The sequence below is a fragment of the Oryx dammah genome, unplaced genomic scaffold (genome assembly GCF_014754425.2).
Source record: "Oryx dammah isolate SB20612 unplaced genomic scaffold, SCBI_Odam_1.1 HiC_scaffold_8, whole genome shotgun sequence".
NCBI lineage: Eukaryota > Metazoa > Chordata > Mammalia > Artiodactyla > Bovidae > Oryx > Oryx dammah.
Window position 1 is genome coordinate 1,314,931 of NW_024070192.1, and position 18,099 is coordinate 1,333,029.

Genomic DNA, 18,099 nt, shown 5'->3' on the forward strand with positions numbered 1-18,099 from the left:
GTGCGCTGCCATTTCCTTCTCCAGCGGATCTTCCCGACCCAGGATCGAACCTGCGTCTCTCACCTCTCCTGCACTGGCAGGTGGGTTCTTGATCACCAGTGCCACCCGGGCAACCTGCAGCGATAGATGAAGTGAGTTAATCAGTTTGCAGTCCAGAAGTCGGGGGTGGACACGCAGAGATGACCTTCCAAGTGAGGGATTCTCTTGGCCACGACCCACAGGCTGAGGAGGGAGTTTGCTTCCTGCAGGAGTTTTTCTGCAGAGTCTCAACACTCACCAAAGCCACTAGAAATGGCCCGGCCCCCCGGTCGCCCCCAGGACGCAGCAGCCAGGAGACCCCCACAGGCTGCCATCAGCCTGCAGCTCAGCGGCTCCGGGGCCTCTGGGGCTGAGCACAGGAGGAGACCCGGTCCCTTCCGCTCCCCGCGCCGCCCCCGTCTCTGGCTTTCCAGCCAGGAGACGACCTTCCTTTTGGCCTGCTTCCTTCTCACTCCATTCTCGAGTCCCCAGGAGGAAAATCTGCCTCTCTGGGGATCCGTGAGCCTGGGACTCCCCCTCCTGGTGAAGCCTCAGGAGGGGACCGTCCCGAGTGCAGGGCAGGGCCTCTGAGGCCGAGGAGCCCGAGACCATGTCCCCTCGCCCCTATCCCGCTCAGCCTGTCAGCTCCCGAGGGCCCCGGCACCCTGGGCTGGCACAAACCCATACCGATCCCTTGACTGTCTCTCTTCCCTGGAGTCCACTCACCCTGGGCCTTCCGTGCCTTTGAACAGCATGTGGTGGAGCAGAAACTCCTTCACATGTGGACCACGCCTTCCTTCCTCCTGGGGCTCTCTGTGACTGCACTCCCCTAAAGCAGGGCTTGCCCAGGAGGCGCTATTGGTAAAGAACCCAGCTGCCGACGCAGGAGATAGAAGAGGAGCCTGGAGTGGCAAAGAGTCGGACACAGCTGAAGCGACTTGGCATGCACACGTGCTCAGCTCAGGCAACCACAGCGTCCATCCTCCATCACTGGATGGTGGGCGGGGTTTCTCTGCAGGACGCTGGGCGCCCAGGGGCACGAGTGTGCAAGCCCGGTGCTGAGACTCTCCTTGTCTCCAGACACACTGGCTGCCGGGAGGACGTGGATTTGCCCTTCATCTGCTTTCAGACCAGCTTTGCAATGAAACACGTCCAGCTGTGACCCCCATGGACTGTAGCCCGAGTTGCTCTGTCTGTGGGAGTCTCCAGGCAGGAACACAGGAGTGGGCTGCCGTGTCCTCTCCAGGGGATCTTTCCGACCCAGGGACCAAACACAGGTCTCTTGCACGGCAGGCAGATTCTCTACCTTCTGAGCCTCCGGGGAAGACCATTTCAACGGACTGGTCTGCTCACCTTCCAAGAAACGTGGCTGACTGCTCACTCTCTGGGAGAAAGTTTCCCTTCCCCTTCCTGAGGGACTCCTATGAGCCCAAGAGAGGGGACTCTGTAGAATCTGAAATGAGATGCTATTTCAGAGCTGAAGCCTCTGAGTTCCCCTGCAGGGCAGTGGATCCAGGTTTGGGGGACACACCTACCCACCCCCACTCATCTCCTGATGTGTGTAGAGCGATGACTCAGCCCCAGTGTTTGTGGGCTAAATAAAGTAAGTGTCTGAGGTTAAAAGTGAGAGGTTCTTGAATTCTGAGGATTAAAGGTGAAGAACATAATAAGTGGTTTGGCAAACCACTTACCTTTTTTTCTATGAGGACTTTCCAGGCATCTTTTTTTCAAGTTTTTTTTTTTTTTTTAATGTGAACCATTTTTAGAGTCTTTATTGAGTTTGTTACAGTATTGCTTCTGTTTTACGTTTTGGTTTTTCAGCTGCAAGGCCTGTGGGATCCTAGCTCCCCAACCAGGGATCGAACCTGAACCCCTTGCATTGGGAGGGAAAGCCTTAACCTCTGGTCCACCAGGGATGTCTCCAGGTAACTTTTAAGAAATGTTTTATTCACCACGTAACCCTTAATTTCAACCCACTGCCCAGTTCAAGCATGATCCCAGTGGACCCTTCAGGGCAACACTTCAGGGCTTTGGGCAGAAACCAGCAGTGACCTGTGACCTCTGTTCCGGGTCCCTCCACTGCGGCTGAGACTTCAGAGCCCATCACCCTCTGTCGAGGGTGGGGCGGCCCCATGCATGTAGTTCACTCAGCAGCACCTCCCCTGGTGGCTCAGCTGGTAAAGAATCTGCCTGCAATGCAGGAGACCCCGGTTCGATCCCTGGGTCGGGAAGATCCGCTGGAGAAGGGAACAGCTACCCACTCCAGTATTCTGGCCTAGAGAATTCCAACAGTCCATGGGGTTGCGAAGAGTCGGACACGACTGAATGGCTTTCACTTTCACTTTGGTCCCTGCCTACTGGATTTCAAGAAACCCCCACCCCCACCCCCACACAGGCCCACTCCAGCCATGGCAACTGAAAATGTCTCTGGACACTGCTCAACGCTCCCTGTGACAAAGTTGGGCCCTGCTTGAGAACCAGCGCTCAAGAGGAATTCCACCAAGTGAGACGACCCGGCTGCTTGCCCAGGGCCCTGCAGAGACTCACCGTGGGGGCGATCTGTCCAACGTGCTGAGTTCATAACTGGAGAAAAGCTGGGCGGGAAGGGCGACCGGGACGCAAACCTCTCGGAGAGGCCCCAGCGTGTCCCTGCCACGGCCAGGCCGCCCGCAGAGGCTCCCAGCCAATGCCCTTACAGCGGGGTCGAAAGGCACAGCCACTCTCGAAAGACACAGGCTCAGGGACACCCTAGCAACCTCGCCCAAGCGTTCCTGGAACTGCTCCGCCATCCGGGGCCGCCCCCTGCCCCGCCTTCCCAGAGGTCGGCCCTGAGGTCTGAGAGCCCCACCCCCTTCTCCAGCAATTCCCCCAGCAGTTCCCTGGGCCACCTCAGCCCACCTTGCCCTCCGCTTCCGGGTGGATCTGGGCAAGCCTGGCCCTCCAGGAGCATGTCTGTCCCAGCCCCCTCTTCCTGCGTGGTGGCCCAGCCCCAGGCTCCCCTGCAGAGCTCAGCTGATAAGAGCATCACACACAAACCGACTACACACGCAGGGAGCTCTTGGAGGCGATTCAGTTCCCTCGGTGCAGAAAACCAAGACCTGAGTTCATCGCATAAACAAGATCCCATAAGGCGCTTCCCAGGCGGCCCTGGTGGTGAAGAACCCACCTGCCAGTGCGGATGATGCAGGAGATCCAGGGTTTGATCCCTGGATCAGGAAGATCCCCTGGAGCAGAGCATGGCAACCCACCCCAGGAGTCTTGCCTGGAGAATCCTCTGGACAGAGGAACCTGGGGGGCTACAGCCCATGGGGTCACAAAAGAGTTGGACACGACAGGAGGGACTTAGCAGGCAAGAACTCACAGATAGCTTATAAAACTAGACGTCCGCTAGCATTCCAATCCAAAAGCACTCCGACAAGGTAACCTTTTATTGGTTTTAAGGCAGCAAGTCTAAGTCCTCTGGTGCACACGTCTGTCTTCTGATGGCAGGAGGAAAGACGGGGGCAGGGGAAGGGCTGGCCACAGAGCAGCCGCCCGGAGCGCGCTTCTGCAGAGTCCACCCATCTTGGCCCTCTGGCCCCCACGTGTGGTGTTCGTGCACTCTGGTCCCAGAGCCAGCGGGCCCCGTGGCCCCATCCTGCCGAGTCTGTGGGAGCGGCTTCCGGGCCCAAGGCCCCGGGCTCAGCCAGCGTGGCCCTCCGCTGGGCTCTCCCAGGGGCAGACGACCTCCCTTTCTGTGGCCTGGTCACCTCGTGCTCTGGTGCCTGTGTCCTCCGAGCCCGTCAGGCAGGCCCCGCTCCCCATGGGCACGTCCATCTTGATCTGGAAAAAGCTTCAGACACACGAGTAGAGCAGGTGTGTGGAGATGGAAGGTCACCACACCCGGCTCACCCGACCCCCCGAGGAGGCACAGACCCAGGTGCCTTTCTGGAAGCTGTGTGTGTGGTGACCCACTTGGGCTGGGGGGGACCCCTTTCACTGGGTGTCGAGGGAGGCTCTGTTTCCTGCTGAATGAAGGAGAATTCAGAGAACGCTTTATTTCCCTTTTCAAGGGGCTTCAGCTTTTTCTGTTTTGATGAATTCCAGACATTCCTATAGAATAGCCAGGACTCAGGCCTCAGCCCCTTTAAACCGCCTTCTAATGAGGTGATGGCCACTGAGCACAGAGGCTTTCAGAAGCCCTGAGACTGCTGTGGCACAGACTAGAGCATCCTCTCAGCAGAGCCCATCCGGAGGAGTCGACGGACAAGTTCTTTCCCCCAGGGTCCCCCCCACCCCGGAAGCACAGCGCACAGACAAGGCTGGAGACTTGGGTATCCATGGCAACCTACGACCTCAGCTCGGAGCCTCCATCTCCAAGACCACGCGTGGCCAAAACGCAGGAGCGTGGCAGAGGGTGGGGGGTGCTCCGTGCTGTCTCCCCCCAAGACCAAGCAAAGGCGGGGTTGCCTTTGTGTTGCGTTGTCCGGAACTCTTCCTTCTGCCCCGGAGCCCGGAGCCCTCAAGTGCACCCCGGAGCCCCTGTTCTTCACCCAGAGAGCTGCCTCGGGGCAGGGGGCTCTCAGAGGTCCGTCTTGCTTTGCCGCCCATAGTGGGGATAACAGGGGCCAGCCCTGAATGGAGGCTGTACACTGTGAGCCCCCTGTAGCCCCGCTGAGTGCCCCCCCAGGGCAGATGTGTGCAGGAGGGGGGAGGGGAGGGGAGGGCCCCCAAGGCAGGGGAGGCGGCGGGCACCCAGCACCAGCTGTGGGTCCCACCACTGCCACTGAAATTCCCTGACCTTTAAAAAATGCAACAAATTCATTAGGCCAAGGTTTTAGGTGCCGCAGGGTGGGTGGAAGAGGATTGCGCTGTTGTTTAGTTGCTAAGTCCTGTCTGACTCTTTGCGACCTCATGGACTGCAGCCCACCAGGCCCCTCAGTCCATGGAATTCTCCAGGCTGGAATACCGGAGTGGGTAGCCATTCCCGCCTCCAGGGATCGAACCTGGGTCTCCTGCGTTGCAGGTGGATTCTTTACCCCTGAGCCACCAGAGAAGCCTGGAAGAGCATCTTAACAGAAAGGGGGAAAGATGGGAAAGAAAAACAATCCCACAGACTGGACAGTCCAAGGGGACGGAAAGAGGCAGACTCCGCCGAACTGCTTCCTCGTCACTGCACTTGCCTTTCCCCCAGAAAGACAGCAGAGGACAGCGCCGAGTCTGGAAAGGGTCTGGAGGCCAGAGGTTTCTCCATGCAGTCTGCTTTCCCAGAATCCTCCTCCTCACCCAGCACTCTCCCCACTCCATCTGCCCAGCCCCCAGGCCCTAGATCCCAGACCACAGAACCTGGGTCCTCCCCAGACACCCGTGTGCACACAAACACACAATCCCGTGTGCGCACACATACAATCCCCGTGTGCACACACACAATCCCCGTGTGCACACACACAATCCGGTATGCACACACACAATCCACTGTGCACACACACAATCCCATGTGCACACACACATCCTGTGTGCACACACACAATCCCCATGTGCACACACACATAACCCCGTGTGCACACACACAATCCGGTATGCACACACACACTCCCTGTGTGCACACACACAATCCCCATGTGTGTGCACACTCCCCATGAGCGCGCATCCACACACACACACCACCCCCTCCATCCTTACTTGGCTGCTCTCCGGGACCTCGGTCGTGATAGCTGCCGGCTGGCATCCCCCAGGGGCTGCACCTTGCCGTGGGCCACAGCGGGACACTTCGGGGAGAGGCGGGCGAAGACCGGGGAGGCCAAACAGCCTCGTCTTAGGAACCGGCCGAGGGACAGGCGCATGCGCGCCTTGGGCTGGGCCCGGGGCCGGGGCTGGTCTATGGAGGTCCCGACGATCGCCCGCTCGGAGCCCGGGGAGCGCTCCAGGGCCACGCTGATGGGTGAGGGACAGACGGTGCCGCTGGGCCGCCGGATGAAGCGGCTGGGCGAGCGAAAGGGCCTTCCAGGGGAGCGGCAGCTCGGGGAGAAGGGGCTAGCGGGAGAGGGGGGCGCGCAGGTCCCGGTGTACACAGCGAGGTGGGGGCTGGGGGCCAGGCGCTGGCCGGGCTGCAGAGGAGAGAGACGGGGAGTGAGGGCGCAGCTGGCCCTGCTGCGAGCTGCCCCCTGCCCCCTCGGCCCCTCCCAGGCTGGAGCCCAGGCCCCCACCGGTTGCCCCTGGGGACCGGGGAGGGGTGCCCTGAGCCCCCGGGAGGATGGCACAGCCTCTCACAGGCTTCCCCAAGCCCTGGACGCCTCCGCAGGGCACAGCTGGAGGCTCCTCCAGGCCTGCGAGCCGGGGTGGCCAGGCTGGGGTTTCCCCTCCCCCATCAACTCCACCCTCCACGAGCACGGGCTCCACCCGCCGAGCATCATCCTGTCTCCGCTCTGTCCTTGGTGCCACCTGTGGTCCACAGGCATGTAGAACCCTTTCCTGAGGGCACTGGAGGTGGCACAAGGAGCCCTGGCTTGTGCGGACCCTTCCAGGCCTGACACCAGCCACCTCGGCCTGAGCCCCGACACACGTCCACCGCCACCCTCTCCTGCGCCTCCCACGGGCACCACAGCGGGGCCTGGGACCCCAGCGGAGGAGGAGCCTGGAAACACAGATAAGGCGGCTCCTTGAGGCAACAGCCCTGGGTGGCTTCGGCCCTGGGCCCCCGACCAGCGGGGCAGGAGCAGGGTACCGGGGCACCGTCAGCTGAAGGAGCCTGAGAGCTCCAAGCGGGCAGGCGGGGGCGTCAGGATGGGAGTCCTGGGCAGGGAGGCTCGCTTGTCTCACCTTTCCCCCACCGGGTTTGTGTCCCCCAGGGCCTGCCGCCACAGCTGTGTAGCACTTTGTGGCCTGGTGTGGTCGGGGCTGGGGGCTGGGCCGGTCCGGGGCCGTGCTCGGGAGAGCTGGACCAACACTGCCTCCAAGAGAGGACTGGCCTCAGGGAAGCACGAGCCTCCGTGAAACCATCACAGCCACGCGGCCCAGAGGGGCATCTGCCCTGGGGGCCTGGGCGGCTGCGGGCACCCACGCGCTTGAGGAGGGTGCAAGCCCCAGCCTGAAGGGGGAAGGGTGGGCAGGCAGAGCCCCCAGCAGCCCTCAGAAGAAAAGCAAGGCCTGGAGACCACCAGGGCTTAGCCCTGGGGGTGGGGTGGGGGCCTCACCTTTTCCCACCTGCTCCCTGAAGCTCAAGCAAGATTCTGAAACAGCAGCTCGGAGCCACCGATGCTGATCCACTGCTCAGACAGGCCTACCAACCAGAGCCAATGTCCTGACCCAGGGCCACTGGGTTATTATGCTTATTAATCACCATCGTGATTATTGTTAGCATGCTTGAGAAGCTCAGAAATTCGAGTTTCTGGGCTGCAAACTTGATATGAATTATTGCAGGTACCTCCAGAGCAGCTAACACTTACTATGCCCATTTTACAGATGAGAAAGCTAAGGCTTCCAGGAGCCAAGCCCAGGAACGCAGGGACGGTCAGCAGGCTTTGCAACTGGGCTCACCGGCTCCACAGTTTACATGTGTGATGCCCAATGGATGCTTACAGGTCAGCATCGCACTGGGTGTCCGTTATAAATGCAGACCCCAGACTCACCCCAGAGCCACCAGAGGGGAACCTGAGGGTGCGGCCTCACAAACACCAAGGGCGCTGCTTTGCAAGTAAGCAAGAGCTAGGTCGTGTGAGGAGCTGAGCCCTGTGCTTCTGACGCCACCTCCTACAGGGACTCACGTCTCCCCTGCAGGACACAGTCTGCAGGGAATGGCCTTGATGGAGGGTTTGGGAGGCGACTGTCAGGCGTGTGGCCCTGCGGTTTATGAAGACCTACTCTGTGCCAGCTCCCTGCGAATCTACAACTGCCCCATTTTAGAGACCAGAATGCTGAGGACCGGAGCAGTCTGGTACCGTCCCCAGGCTCCCACTGCAAACCGCTGACTGCAGAATGCAGAACTCTAAGGTGGCCACCAAGACCTCAGGATGGGTGTGCGCTGGGCATGTGCTGGGCAGCCACTGCCAGGATCATGCCGTGAGATCCGGCATAGGGGACTCTGAATCATTCTGGTGACACTGAGCTCTTCACCTGAACCCTTCAATCCTGAGTCTAGAAGCCAGAGACAGAAGTCAGAGAGGCTCCTGATAAAAATCCAATGAGCCGGGGTTCTCCATGGTTGGTTCTGAAGATGGAGAGTGGGGAGCAGGTGGCAAGGAGTTTGGGCAGCTTCTGGAAGCTGAGAGCAGCCAGCAAAAAAATGGGACCCTGGGTCCTACAACAAGAGATGGGATCCTTCCAACAACCTGGAAGCAGACTCTTCCTGAGCCCCCAGTAAGAGCTCACACAGCGCAGAGACACCTTGACTGTGTGCCTGGAAATCCTGCCAAGCCTCACCTGGCCAGCCGTGAGCTCATAAATGGTGGCTGTTGGTGCGAACTTGTTACTCGGCTATTGTTAACTCGAGTGACCCAATGAGAGTCTGACCCCAGGTCCGTGTAACCCTCAAAGCCCTCCTGCCCACTGATCCACACTGCCAGCCCACTGCCCACAGGGTTTGGGCAGGACTTGGGGTGCTGGGCCAATATGCCAAACTAAGACCAGGCTTTGTTCAGAGAGATGGGGGGCAGCAAGCTTCTCCTCCCTCCAGCTCCCCGAGGACACCCACACCCCAGGGCATCTCCTTAAACGTCATGCATTCAGCCTGTGGTCAACTCCCGTTATGACCCCACTTCACAGATTCAAACACTGAGGCCCACGGAGATGAGGCAGCCTGACCCAAGGGACTTGATGGCACGCACTCCCACCTGACTCCAGGCTCTCCCCCAGCCCACCCCTCTCCCCCAGCACCTGCTCCTCCCCAGGATGAACGACAGGACAGGTAAAGAGGCAGCTCCCGTCCAGCTTCACTCACCTGTTCTGAGAAGATCCTTCCTTCTGGGTGAACAGCCCTGGACACAGCCCAGCAGGCCCTGGACACTCAAGCAAGATGCCTCTTCCGCCCGCTCCCACCACGATCCCCCTTGCCGCAGCCCCGGCAGCCCAGGCCACACCCACCGCGGGCGTGAAACGGCAAAGCAGCGCGTGCAAGGTGCGTGGCAGAGAAATGAGATGACAGAGACGCAGTGATGGCGAGCTCAGCTTTGTTCTGTGCTGCTGTTTATTTTCCCGGGAGAAGGCGATGGCGTGGAGCGGGCCGCTGACATGAGAACACGAGCTCAGGCGTTAATGAAAGGCAAAGCAGATGGTACAGGGATGCCATTCCCGTCCCGTCCAGAAGCCAGCTGGGAATCTGGAGGAGACCCTGCAGCCACTTCCTGGGAGCAGGTGGGAGGAGGGGCCGCCTTCCGGGGCTGCGTGCTCTGCACCAGTCGGCACTTCCACCGCCTCACTCTCTCCCCGTCTTTGCTGTCCCCCGAAGCAAGTGGGCACACTCGACCCCGCGGGGGGGAATCCACGCGGGCCCACTTCCCGTTTCTTCCGTTGGTCATCTCCCCTGCCCCCGCCCACCGTCAGCCTTCCCACCTCGGCCTGGTCAGTCAGTGCCTGCTGCTGGTCAGCCCTCTCCCAGGAGCTGCAGACAGGCCACAGGACATCGACGCCCGCTCTCCTCCCCCCAGACATATCCTAGCGGTCCCTGGAGGGCTGGATTCTCAGTGAGGACAGGGCGAGATGGTTTGGGTCAACAAGGCTTTAAATACACTTCAGGAGATGCCCCAAATAATAAAGAATGGTGAGTCACTGTACTGGGCCACACAGACATGCAAGGGAGCACGCGCTTCGAGAGCATGAAGCTTCTAGGGATGGTGGTGACGGGGAGGACGGTAGTGGTGACGGTGGAGGTGGTGCTGGTGGAGGTGGTGATGACGGTGGTGCGGGTGGTGAGGATGACGGTGAGGACCGTAACCGTAACAACGGAAGCAACGCTGCCCACAGCATCTGCTGAGCACTCACGCCGGGCATTTTCCAAAGCACTCTACTCGACTCTCTAGCCCGTGTATTCCCACTCAACGCTCACAACAAAAGTAGTCTTTTCTCTAAAAGCCAAGCTTCAGACTGGAATTCTACAGAGAGAACCCTGGCACTCTGTAGCAGAGCTTATCTTCTAGCATCAGATATACCCCCATATGGGTAGAGAAACTCAAACTGTTTAAAATGCGATATTAACACAATTGGGATGGTGCCTAAGTACAGGGCATACTAAGGAGTATGACAGTAATTTAAATGTGGCAGCAATACTGTCCGGATAAATACTGTTTTTGTATCATTTGAGAGTCAAAGAGGCCCTGTGGGGCTAACAGGGATGGCGAGCAGAGGCAGAGCTGGCATGGGCAGGGGCCCGCAGCTGGAGTCCAGAAGCAGGCATGCTTCCGAAACCTCAGAACTGGGGAGGGACCTGTGGCTTCTTCCTACGGAACATGAGACTTTCCCAGTGGACCCCTCGACTCCCCAAGCCAGACAGTTCTTACGTCCACATGTTGTCCAGCACGTCCGTGTTGCACACTGCCCAGCCTCGACGCACTCTGCCTGTGTTGTGGCTGTTCGCACCCTCGTCAGCCCCGTGAAGGCAGAAAACATCTGTCCACTTTTGCAGCTGGGCCAGAGCCCTACTACAGGCTGCCACACAAAGCAAGTGCTTAAAATCCATTGGTGGATGTGGATTAAGAGGCACAAACTACTGGGTATAAAATAAGTCAGACGCCAGGGTGTAATGCACAGCACTGGGGTACGGCCAATGCTTCGTAATAACTTTAGATGGAGTATAACCTATAAAAATATTGAATCACTATGCTGAACACATGAAGCCAACGTAATATTGTAACCTAACTCTAATAATAACGGGATATAAATAAAAGGCGTGTGTGGGATGTAACTGCTGCCATCCAGAAGTGAAGACGTGTCATCTGCCTTCCTTCAGGTGGGGCTCACGGGTCCAGTAAAGAATGATAACCTACTCTGTTGACATGCCCATGCCTCTGCTTGGATTGTGGGGTCCTTATGTGTCTGACATGAGGTTTCCAGCAGCATTTCTGCCAGACCTACTACGTGTCTGACCTGGAGCACCCAGTACTCTGCTGGAGGACGAGAGTCGTGTGAAGCAGACATGTCTCCCAAGTGAGGAATGGGCAGGTGAATGGCTGAGTCAAAGATGAACAAGACACACTCCATGACCTGAAGGTCCAAGGTGCACTTCGACACGCCCACCAGCCACCCCCACTCTGCTGGGTGCACCACCTCAGCTCACACATGGTAACTACAAGCAGTGGCAAATACCTCCAGATCATGCTTCGCAAACTTTCCCCTGAAAGTAGGACAAACAGCAGGAGAGCCAGGGAGCCACGCTGTCCCAGGAGTCTGAGGGCAGAGCCTGAATCTGCCACAGCCAGGCATGAGATGGCTTTGATGTCTCAAATTTCATCTTAAAAATTCATGTACATCTTGCAGTCTAATTCATAATATATTCATGATTATTTTTATGTGAAATTTTAAAAATTATCTATCTTTCCTCCCATTCCAAATCTTCAAGTAAAACTTGATGCCCCGGGCTGGGTATCCTCCTGGAATTCACTGAGTCTGGTCTAAGAAGCATGGATCTGGCCCCAAAGCCTCAGTTATCCCTCAATCCATCCATTCATGCATGCTTCCATCCACCCACCCATCCACGCATCCATCCATCCATCCATCCACTCACATAATGCATTTATGCAGAGTTGATCAGACCTACAGCATTAGACTCCAGATGGTGAGGTATTGTTGCCCCTTGTGTCCGTTTACAAGAGGTTCACCACCTGCAATTTCTCCTTGAGGCGCCCCCCATAGGAGGACTCTAGCATTCTCCAAAGGCGAGAGGAACAAAGTGCCTCTAGCTGCTCTTTCAGAGTGTAAGCTGGTCTCTGCCTGGGAACAACAGAGAGTACCACCCTGCCACGGGCTCACCTAACCTAAAGCTACAAAGAAGGGAAGCACCAACATCTAGAAAATAACCCGAAGAGAACTATCGTTGACCCTGACTCACTTTGAAAATGTCACAGACCTCCGACCATCCCTCCTTCTACGAATGAAGACGTCAGCGCCTTCATCCTTTGTCCAGAAAGATGCTCCGTGTTACCTGGACCCATCCTGAGGCCTCCTGCCTGAGTCCTTCATTCCTACAAGCTACTAATTCCCCTGGCATCGTGTAACAGGGGGCGAGGAGGCAAAAACGAAGGAGAAACCCCACCAGCCTTCAAAACTCAGGACTGAGAACAGGCTCAACAGAACTGTGTCAGCAGAACTTCTCTGGGCTGGTTTGAGGAGGAACCTTGAAGCAGCCCCTTGGGCGGGTCTCCAACTGCTTTAGAGACAAAGTCTAACTTGGAGAGACTGGAGGAGGAGCTTCCTGAAGCCCCCGGAAACAAACAGCAAATCTGCCTGAAGAACTATGCGGAGGGCGGGGAGGGCCCTTTTGAACTACCCGAAGCCAAAGGCGGTTCAGGAGGCAGCTTTTCTCTCTGGCTCTCACCCCAAGGGCTCCGCAGGGAAGCAGGCAGATGTCACAGCTATGTTGTCAGCCGCCCAAGCCCCTGCCTTTGCCCACCTGAGGCCGCTGGCGAGCTGGAGGGGGAGGGGGAAGCCCAGGACGGGGGTCTGAGGAATCAGCGTGAACCCGAGCGGCCCACCGCCCCACCAACGCGCGGAAAGGACTCCTCCAGCCCTGCCTCCCCCGCCCGGGGAGGAAGCAGCCGTGGATCTATTTGAGAGGCGGCTCTTTTCTGAGTTGGCTCCTGCGGTCCAGCTTGCTCATGACCTGGGTGATGTCCACCGTGGTGGCCGCCTCTCGCGCCTTGGCCTCCTCTTCCAGCTGCCGGAGGATGACGGGGCTGGGGCTGGGGCGCAGGTGCCGCCGCGTGAACGGGAGGCTCGAGCTGGAAGGGAGGAGGGGGTGGTCGGCGGAGCGCAGCACTGGACCCCTGGCGGGGCGAGGCCCCTCATCCTCCCGGGGAACTCAAGGGGGACCCTCGGAGGCCCCCCAGCCGCGGGAGGATGGGGCCTGAGTGAGGCCCAGTGCCATCAGCTCTTAGAGGCCGCCAGAGAGCTTGGGCAGCGCCGAGCGCAGACCACCCGCCACAGTGTCTGCAAACCAACGTGTCCCCTTAGCTTCCTAGAGGAAAGAAACGGACAAGGGGGCCTGGGTACTGGAAGCCCAAGGGCTCTCGCCCCCCAGGGAGAACTGGAGCATTTGTTTTCAAAAGTCAAGGTTCTGGTAAGGAAGGAAAGTGCGAGGCCATCGTAGAGCGAGGCGGGACCGGCAGAGGAAGGGGCAGGGGCCGGAGGGCCGGGATGCGCTGGCGGCCCTGTGCGCATGCGCCGACCGGTCCGCCTCTTCCACCGACGCCACCCACGCATCTCCAAGACCACACTGTCCACCATCACCTCGGATGCCAGGACATAGCCCCGGGTATGTGATGGAGGCGACCGTGAGCAGGCTTGGAGAAGAAGCATTTCAGCCGCAAAGGGCGACTTCAGGCCTAGGACCTCTCCAAATTTCGGGAGCATGTAACCCCTGGAACTTCCGTATCTGCCGGGGGAGGAACCACCCCCGACCTGTGAGCCGTGCCTGAGGCTCGGTCTCCCCCTCCCCAGCCCTGCCTGCTTGGAGCTCCACTTAACTTGCTCTGGAAACCTTCCGTTTCGTGCACTGTCTCACGCCTGACAGTCATGGGTCACACTCACAGCCCCTGCCATCCCCGCCCAGCTACTGGCCGGGCTGCCCGGGTCCCCACGGTGCGCTTGCTACCCAGAGCGCCGACAGCATCCCCAGACCGCGGTCCTCGACCCTGAAACCGAGCGCTGCACCCACGGTCCAGCGCCGCTCCGGACCAGCACAGGCACCCCACAAGAGACCCCGGCTGATTTCTCAGGTCTGTGCCAACCTAAAAACATCTGGACAGAGGCACACAACGCTCCCCTCCCTCTCCTACTGCTTTCTGGCAGGACGTCTGAAGCTACTGTGGCCATTTCTTGTGGCTTAAAGAAGGAGCTTTCAGGTCCCCAGGGACACTGAACTCCCGTCCTTACCCAGTAAACCTAGGAGAATAGCACCACCAAGACCTCCTTTCTCTCCTTTTCATAACAAGGCCGTTATCCTAAAAAATGAAATCAACTTGGGGTCTTTTAAAGCTCCTCTGAGAAAGGCTCTGGTCCAACCAGCCCCTCCTCTGGATTAACTGGAGACGCTAGAAAAGCGCCTGGCGTGGGGCTGAGCTGACAAATGGGAAACGTCTATGGGGGGGGGGAGGGGGGGAGGACAAGCCCTGGGGCTGGGAAAACTGCCAAAGTCCCAAATCTTTGTTCAAGCTGTTGTTTGGTTACTTTTCTGAATCTTAAATCCCTCTGGCGTTTTCTTTTTCACCCCCAAAGAGTTCAAACTGCCCCTCAGGACGTTTTATCCTTTGCCCAAGGGCTGCCAGACGGACATTCGCATCTCCAGTGAGGAAGGTGACAGGAATAAAGGAGCAGGGGGACGTGATGAAAGGCAGCCCCTGTGGTCAGCAAGAATAGTTCCCCTGTTCGTCCCCTTGAAGGTCCAGCGTTTTCCTTCAGGAGCGATCTGCCCCTGTTCCCACACGCTTGAGCCATCACGAAGGACGTTACCAGGACGCAGCTAAATTAATTCCTAAACACCAGTTTGGAGTGGAGAAGTGTGCCAGTTAAAAGGCCAATGCGATGCTTCCATCTCTAATAAAGGTCATTATTCCATTTGATAATCAAAACTCTTTCAAACCAGTGTTAGGAAAACAAACTGACTGGCAGTAGTGACCACGTGCATCTCGCCAGCAGCCTTCAGAGCGTGATGAAGCCCATAAGGTGGCCAGACCCTAAGAATGCCTCCCGGTCTCAATATTTTCATCCAGAAAATATCTTGAAAATAGCCATTTGGCTGAAAAAGATCCTCCTTTCCCTGTAAACAAAACAACAGGCCATGAGCGATTTCAGCCCATTCCACTTGCCTTTTCTTCGTAGTTTCCTGGGGTTCAATCGCTTTGGCCAGCATCTCCTTATAGATTGGGGATTTTAAGTAGCGAGCATAAGAGTCCTGGCAGGAACAAGAGAAAAACGAAAATTATGAGAAGGAAAGGGTCCACTCCAAAGAATACACTTGCCTTTTCCCCAGCCTCCTCCTAGCAGCGAGACAGGAGTTGAGAGGATTTGTTTCCTTGTGCTCAAGGCATTCAGATCTACATCAAAAGCCAGGTTCTCCAGTGTGGTCCCCAGGCCGGCAGCATCCATGTCACCTTACACTCACAGTGCTGTGCTGAGTCGCTCAGTCGTGTCTGACTCTCTGTGACCCTGTGGACTGCAGCCCGCCAGGCTCCCCCGGCCCTGGGATTCTCCAGGCAAGAACACTGAGCGGGCTGCCATCTCCTCCTCCCGGGACCTTCTTCTTGATCAAACCTGGGTCTCCTGCACTGCAGGCAGGTTCTTTACCATCTGAGCCGCCAGGGAAGCCCAGACTCCTTTGTGTGGCTATTTCCTGGGACCCTGGGCAGGTTCAGAGAAGTCACTTCCTGAATGCTGCCTCACCCAAACCAGCTGCAAAGTTCAGTCCCAACAAATACAGGAGAAAGCCCAGAGCAACAACTGGGAGAATTTCTCCACAACCAATGGGGAATTGATTTTAATTTCTTGAAACGGTACCATTCTAAAGACTAGGCAGTGTCAGCAAAAGTCACGAGAACTGTGGGCAGAAGAACTACCGGACAGATGGCCAAACAATCACAGGAAAAGCTGCCCAGCATCACTAATTATCAGAGCAATGCAAACCAAAACCCCAGCGAGGTGTCACTTCACACCGGTCAGAACGGCCATCATGAAAAAGTCTGCAAGCAAAAACCGCTGCAGAGGCTGTGGAGAGAAGGGGACCCTCCCACACGCGCGGTGGGAATGGAAGTCGGCGCAGTCAATCACTCTGTCAGGACGGCCCTTCAACTGCAGAGTGAGAGGCCCTGAGAGGGCTTCAGCCGCAGCAGCTGCTCCTCCCTGGCCAGAGGGCTTGGGAGCACACGGAGGGGCCAGCCCTGCCGCAGGTGGAGGACACAGCGGACAGCTCTGCACCCAACAGCAGCAAGACCACGACCACACACGCCCCCTTCCCCAGCATCCGGGAGCCGGGGACGGGAGGCCTTCCTGGCGCACTCTCGGCCAGCCCTGCCTACCTTCTTCATGAGCATGTAGATGTGGGTCTGCGCCGCGTCCAGCACATAGCGATGGGGGTGCTTCAGCCCCTTGACCGTGATGTCCATGGTCTTGCCGTCTATGTTTATCCACCGTCTTGCCCCGGGGGCCAGGAACAGCCTGGGACCGGGAGGAGAATGTCAGCCAAAGTAGCCAGACCGGGAGTTCCCCGGTGGTCCAGTGGTGAAGACTCCCTACTTCTACTGCAGGGGGTGTGAGTTCCATCCCTCATCAGGGAACTAAGATCCTACAAGCCGTGTAGTGCGGCCAAAACTAAATTTAAAATTTAAAAAGAAAGTAGCCAAACCAAATCAGTTAATGGAACCTTCCCAGCTGCTCGGGAGAGAGGGGCTGGCAGACATAACTCGCCCCCCCCACCCAACCCTGGGGTGAAAGGGGTCCTTTTCCAGAATACTCAAGCATCTGAACAGGTTGTCAAGCAACGTTTCCTAGAAGCAAGAAGACTTCCCTGCCAGCACTGGGAATGTGAAATGTGCTTAACTTCAGAATTCCCAACCTCGTAGAGAGCAAACAGTGGGACCCAGCCCCCCAGAGCCGGGGCGAGGCGTCCACACTCGAGGTGCACTGACTGCCCGACCCAAGGTGTGTGGGGCTTCCGTCCAGTCTGACCTTGAGCGCAGGGCGGGGACCAGCCGGGTGGGGGCCCTCTGCACCCGCGCGGCTCATGCTCACTTGTAAATCTCCTCCGCCTTCTCCTTGACTTTGGACTGATCGCCGTACTTCAGGTCCTCGCAGGCTTCCCAGAAGCCCAGGTTCTCCCCTGCGAGGGGCAGACGGTAGACGCCGTGGACAGCCAGACGGGAGCCCGGATGGGAGGCGGAGGGAGGGAGAGAAGAGAAGCAGTCAGCGGGCGTGGATCCTGCCCTGGGCCGCGAGCGCGGGGGTGGAGGTGGGACCACGGGCTCCTGGGTGCTCCGGCCAGGGCCCGGGAGAGGGCATGAAGCTAGGGCGCGTGCCGGCGGTGCCTCCTTGGTGCAGAGACCCCGCCTCTGAGCGCCCCTGCAGCGCGTGTTCCCTCCAGAGCCCCTCACAGACGTGCTGCTGAGGCCGCAACCCTGAAGGACTCTCTCCGGGAAGGCCTGGCCGCGGGGGACTAAGCACAGGAGCACCTGAGCCGGAGACCCTGCCCCTCTGGGCCCAGAAGGAAAGCCGGGCGCCCCTCCTGTGTGCTTCCAGCCCGAGGCTCTCTGCCCGGCGCCCCGCACCTGCGAGCGTGAACACCTGGTACATCACCCCAGGTGGCAGCTTCACCTGAGAAAATAAAGGTCACAGCAGTGGGAAAGCAAGAGCCTGTGTCTGTGTGTGGACACGTGTGTGCATGTCTGTGACTAGTGTGCACCTGTGTGTGGGGGGAGTGAGTCACGGAACACCACCACGTAGCTGAATGCACCACCCCATCCAGCTGCTCCATTTCCACGTTCCCTGGAAGCCTCCCTGGCATTTCAGACCAGAGAAGGCTGTAGGAGGCCTAAGGGGGTAGACTCTGTCCCCTAATTCTATAGCGACCCTTCCTCTTTGGCATAAAATCCAGAGAGTCCTTAGGACCAAGACCACCCGCAGGAGCAGACAGGCCAGGAGGCTCTTGAGTGACAGCCACTGGCCTTACATCAAGGGCGCTGGAGACCACCTTGCCCACAGCAAGAGACAGGTCATTGCTTAGGAGTAAAATTAAGTGTGCAATTGTTCACAAAACTCAAAAGGTGGAAACCACCCAAACGTTCACCAGCACAAGAGCAAACACACGTGGTGTGCACGCGCAATGAGCGCCACTCGCCCCAGAGAGGGAGGGGATCCTGGTACAGGTCACAGCGGGGTGAACCCTGAAGAAGTGGGCGCCACTCACCC

At 58.2% G+C, this 18,099-nt stretch overlaps 1 protein-coding gene across 1 annotated transcript in view; it reads right to left on the reverse strand.

The window, feature by feature from the left end:
* Positions 1-3,428: 3,428 nt before the first annotated feature.
* Positions 3,429-18,099, reverse strand: part of RGS9 (regulator of G protein signaling 9) — a 53,320-nt gene continuing 38,649 nt past the window's right edge. Inside the window, exons 14-19 of the mRNA XM_040244393.1 lie at positions 16,927-17,014; positions 16,215-16,353; positions 15,009-15,094; positions 12,806-12,923; positions 5,680-6,104; positions 3,429-3,850 (exon numbers count right to left, since the gene is read on the reverse strand). Coding sequence (XP_040100327.1) covers positions 3,700-3,850; positions 5,680-6,104; positions 12,806-12,923; positions 15,009-15,094; positions 16,215-16,353; positions 16,927-17,014 — 1,007 coding nt within the window. The 3' untranslated portion in view covers positions 3,429-3,699. The remainder of the gene's footprint in view (positions 3,851-5,679; positions 6,105-12,805; positions 12,924-15,008; positions 15,095-16,214; positions 16,354-16,926; positions 17,015-18,099) is intronic.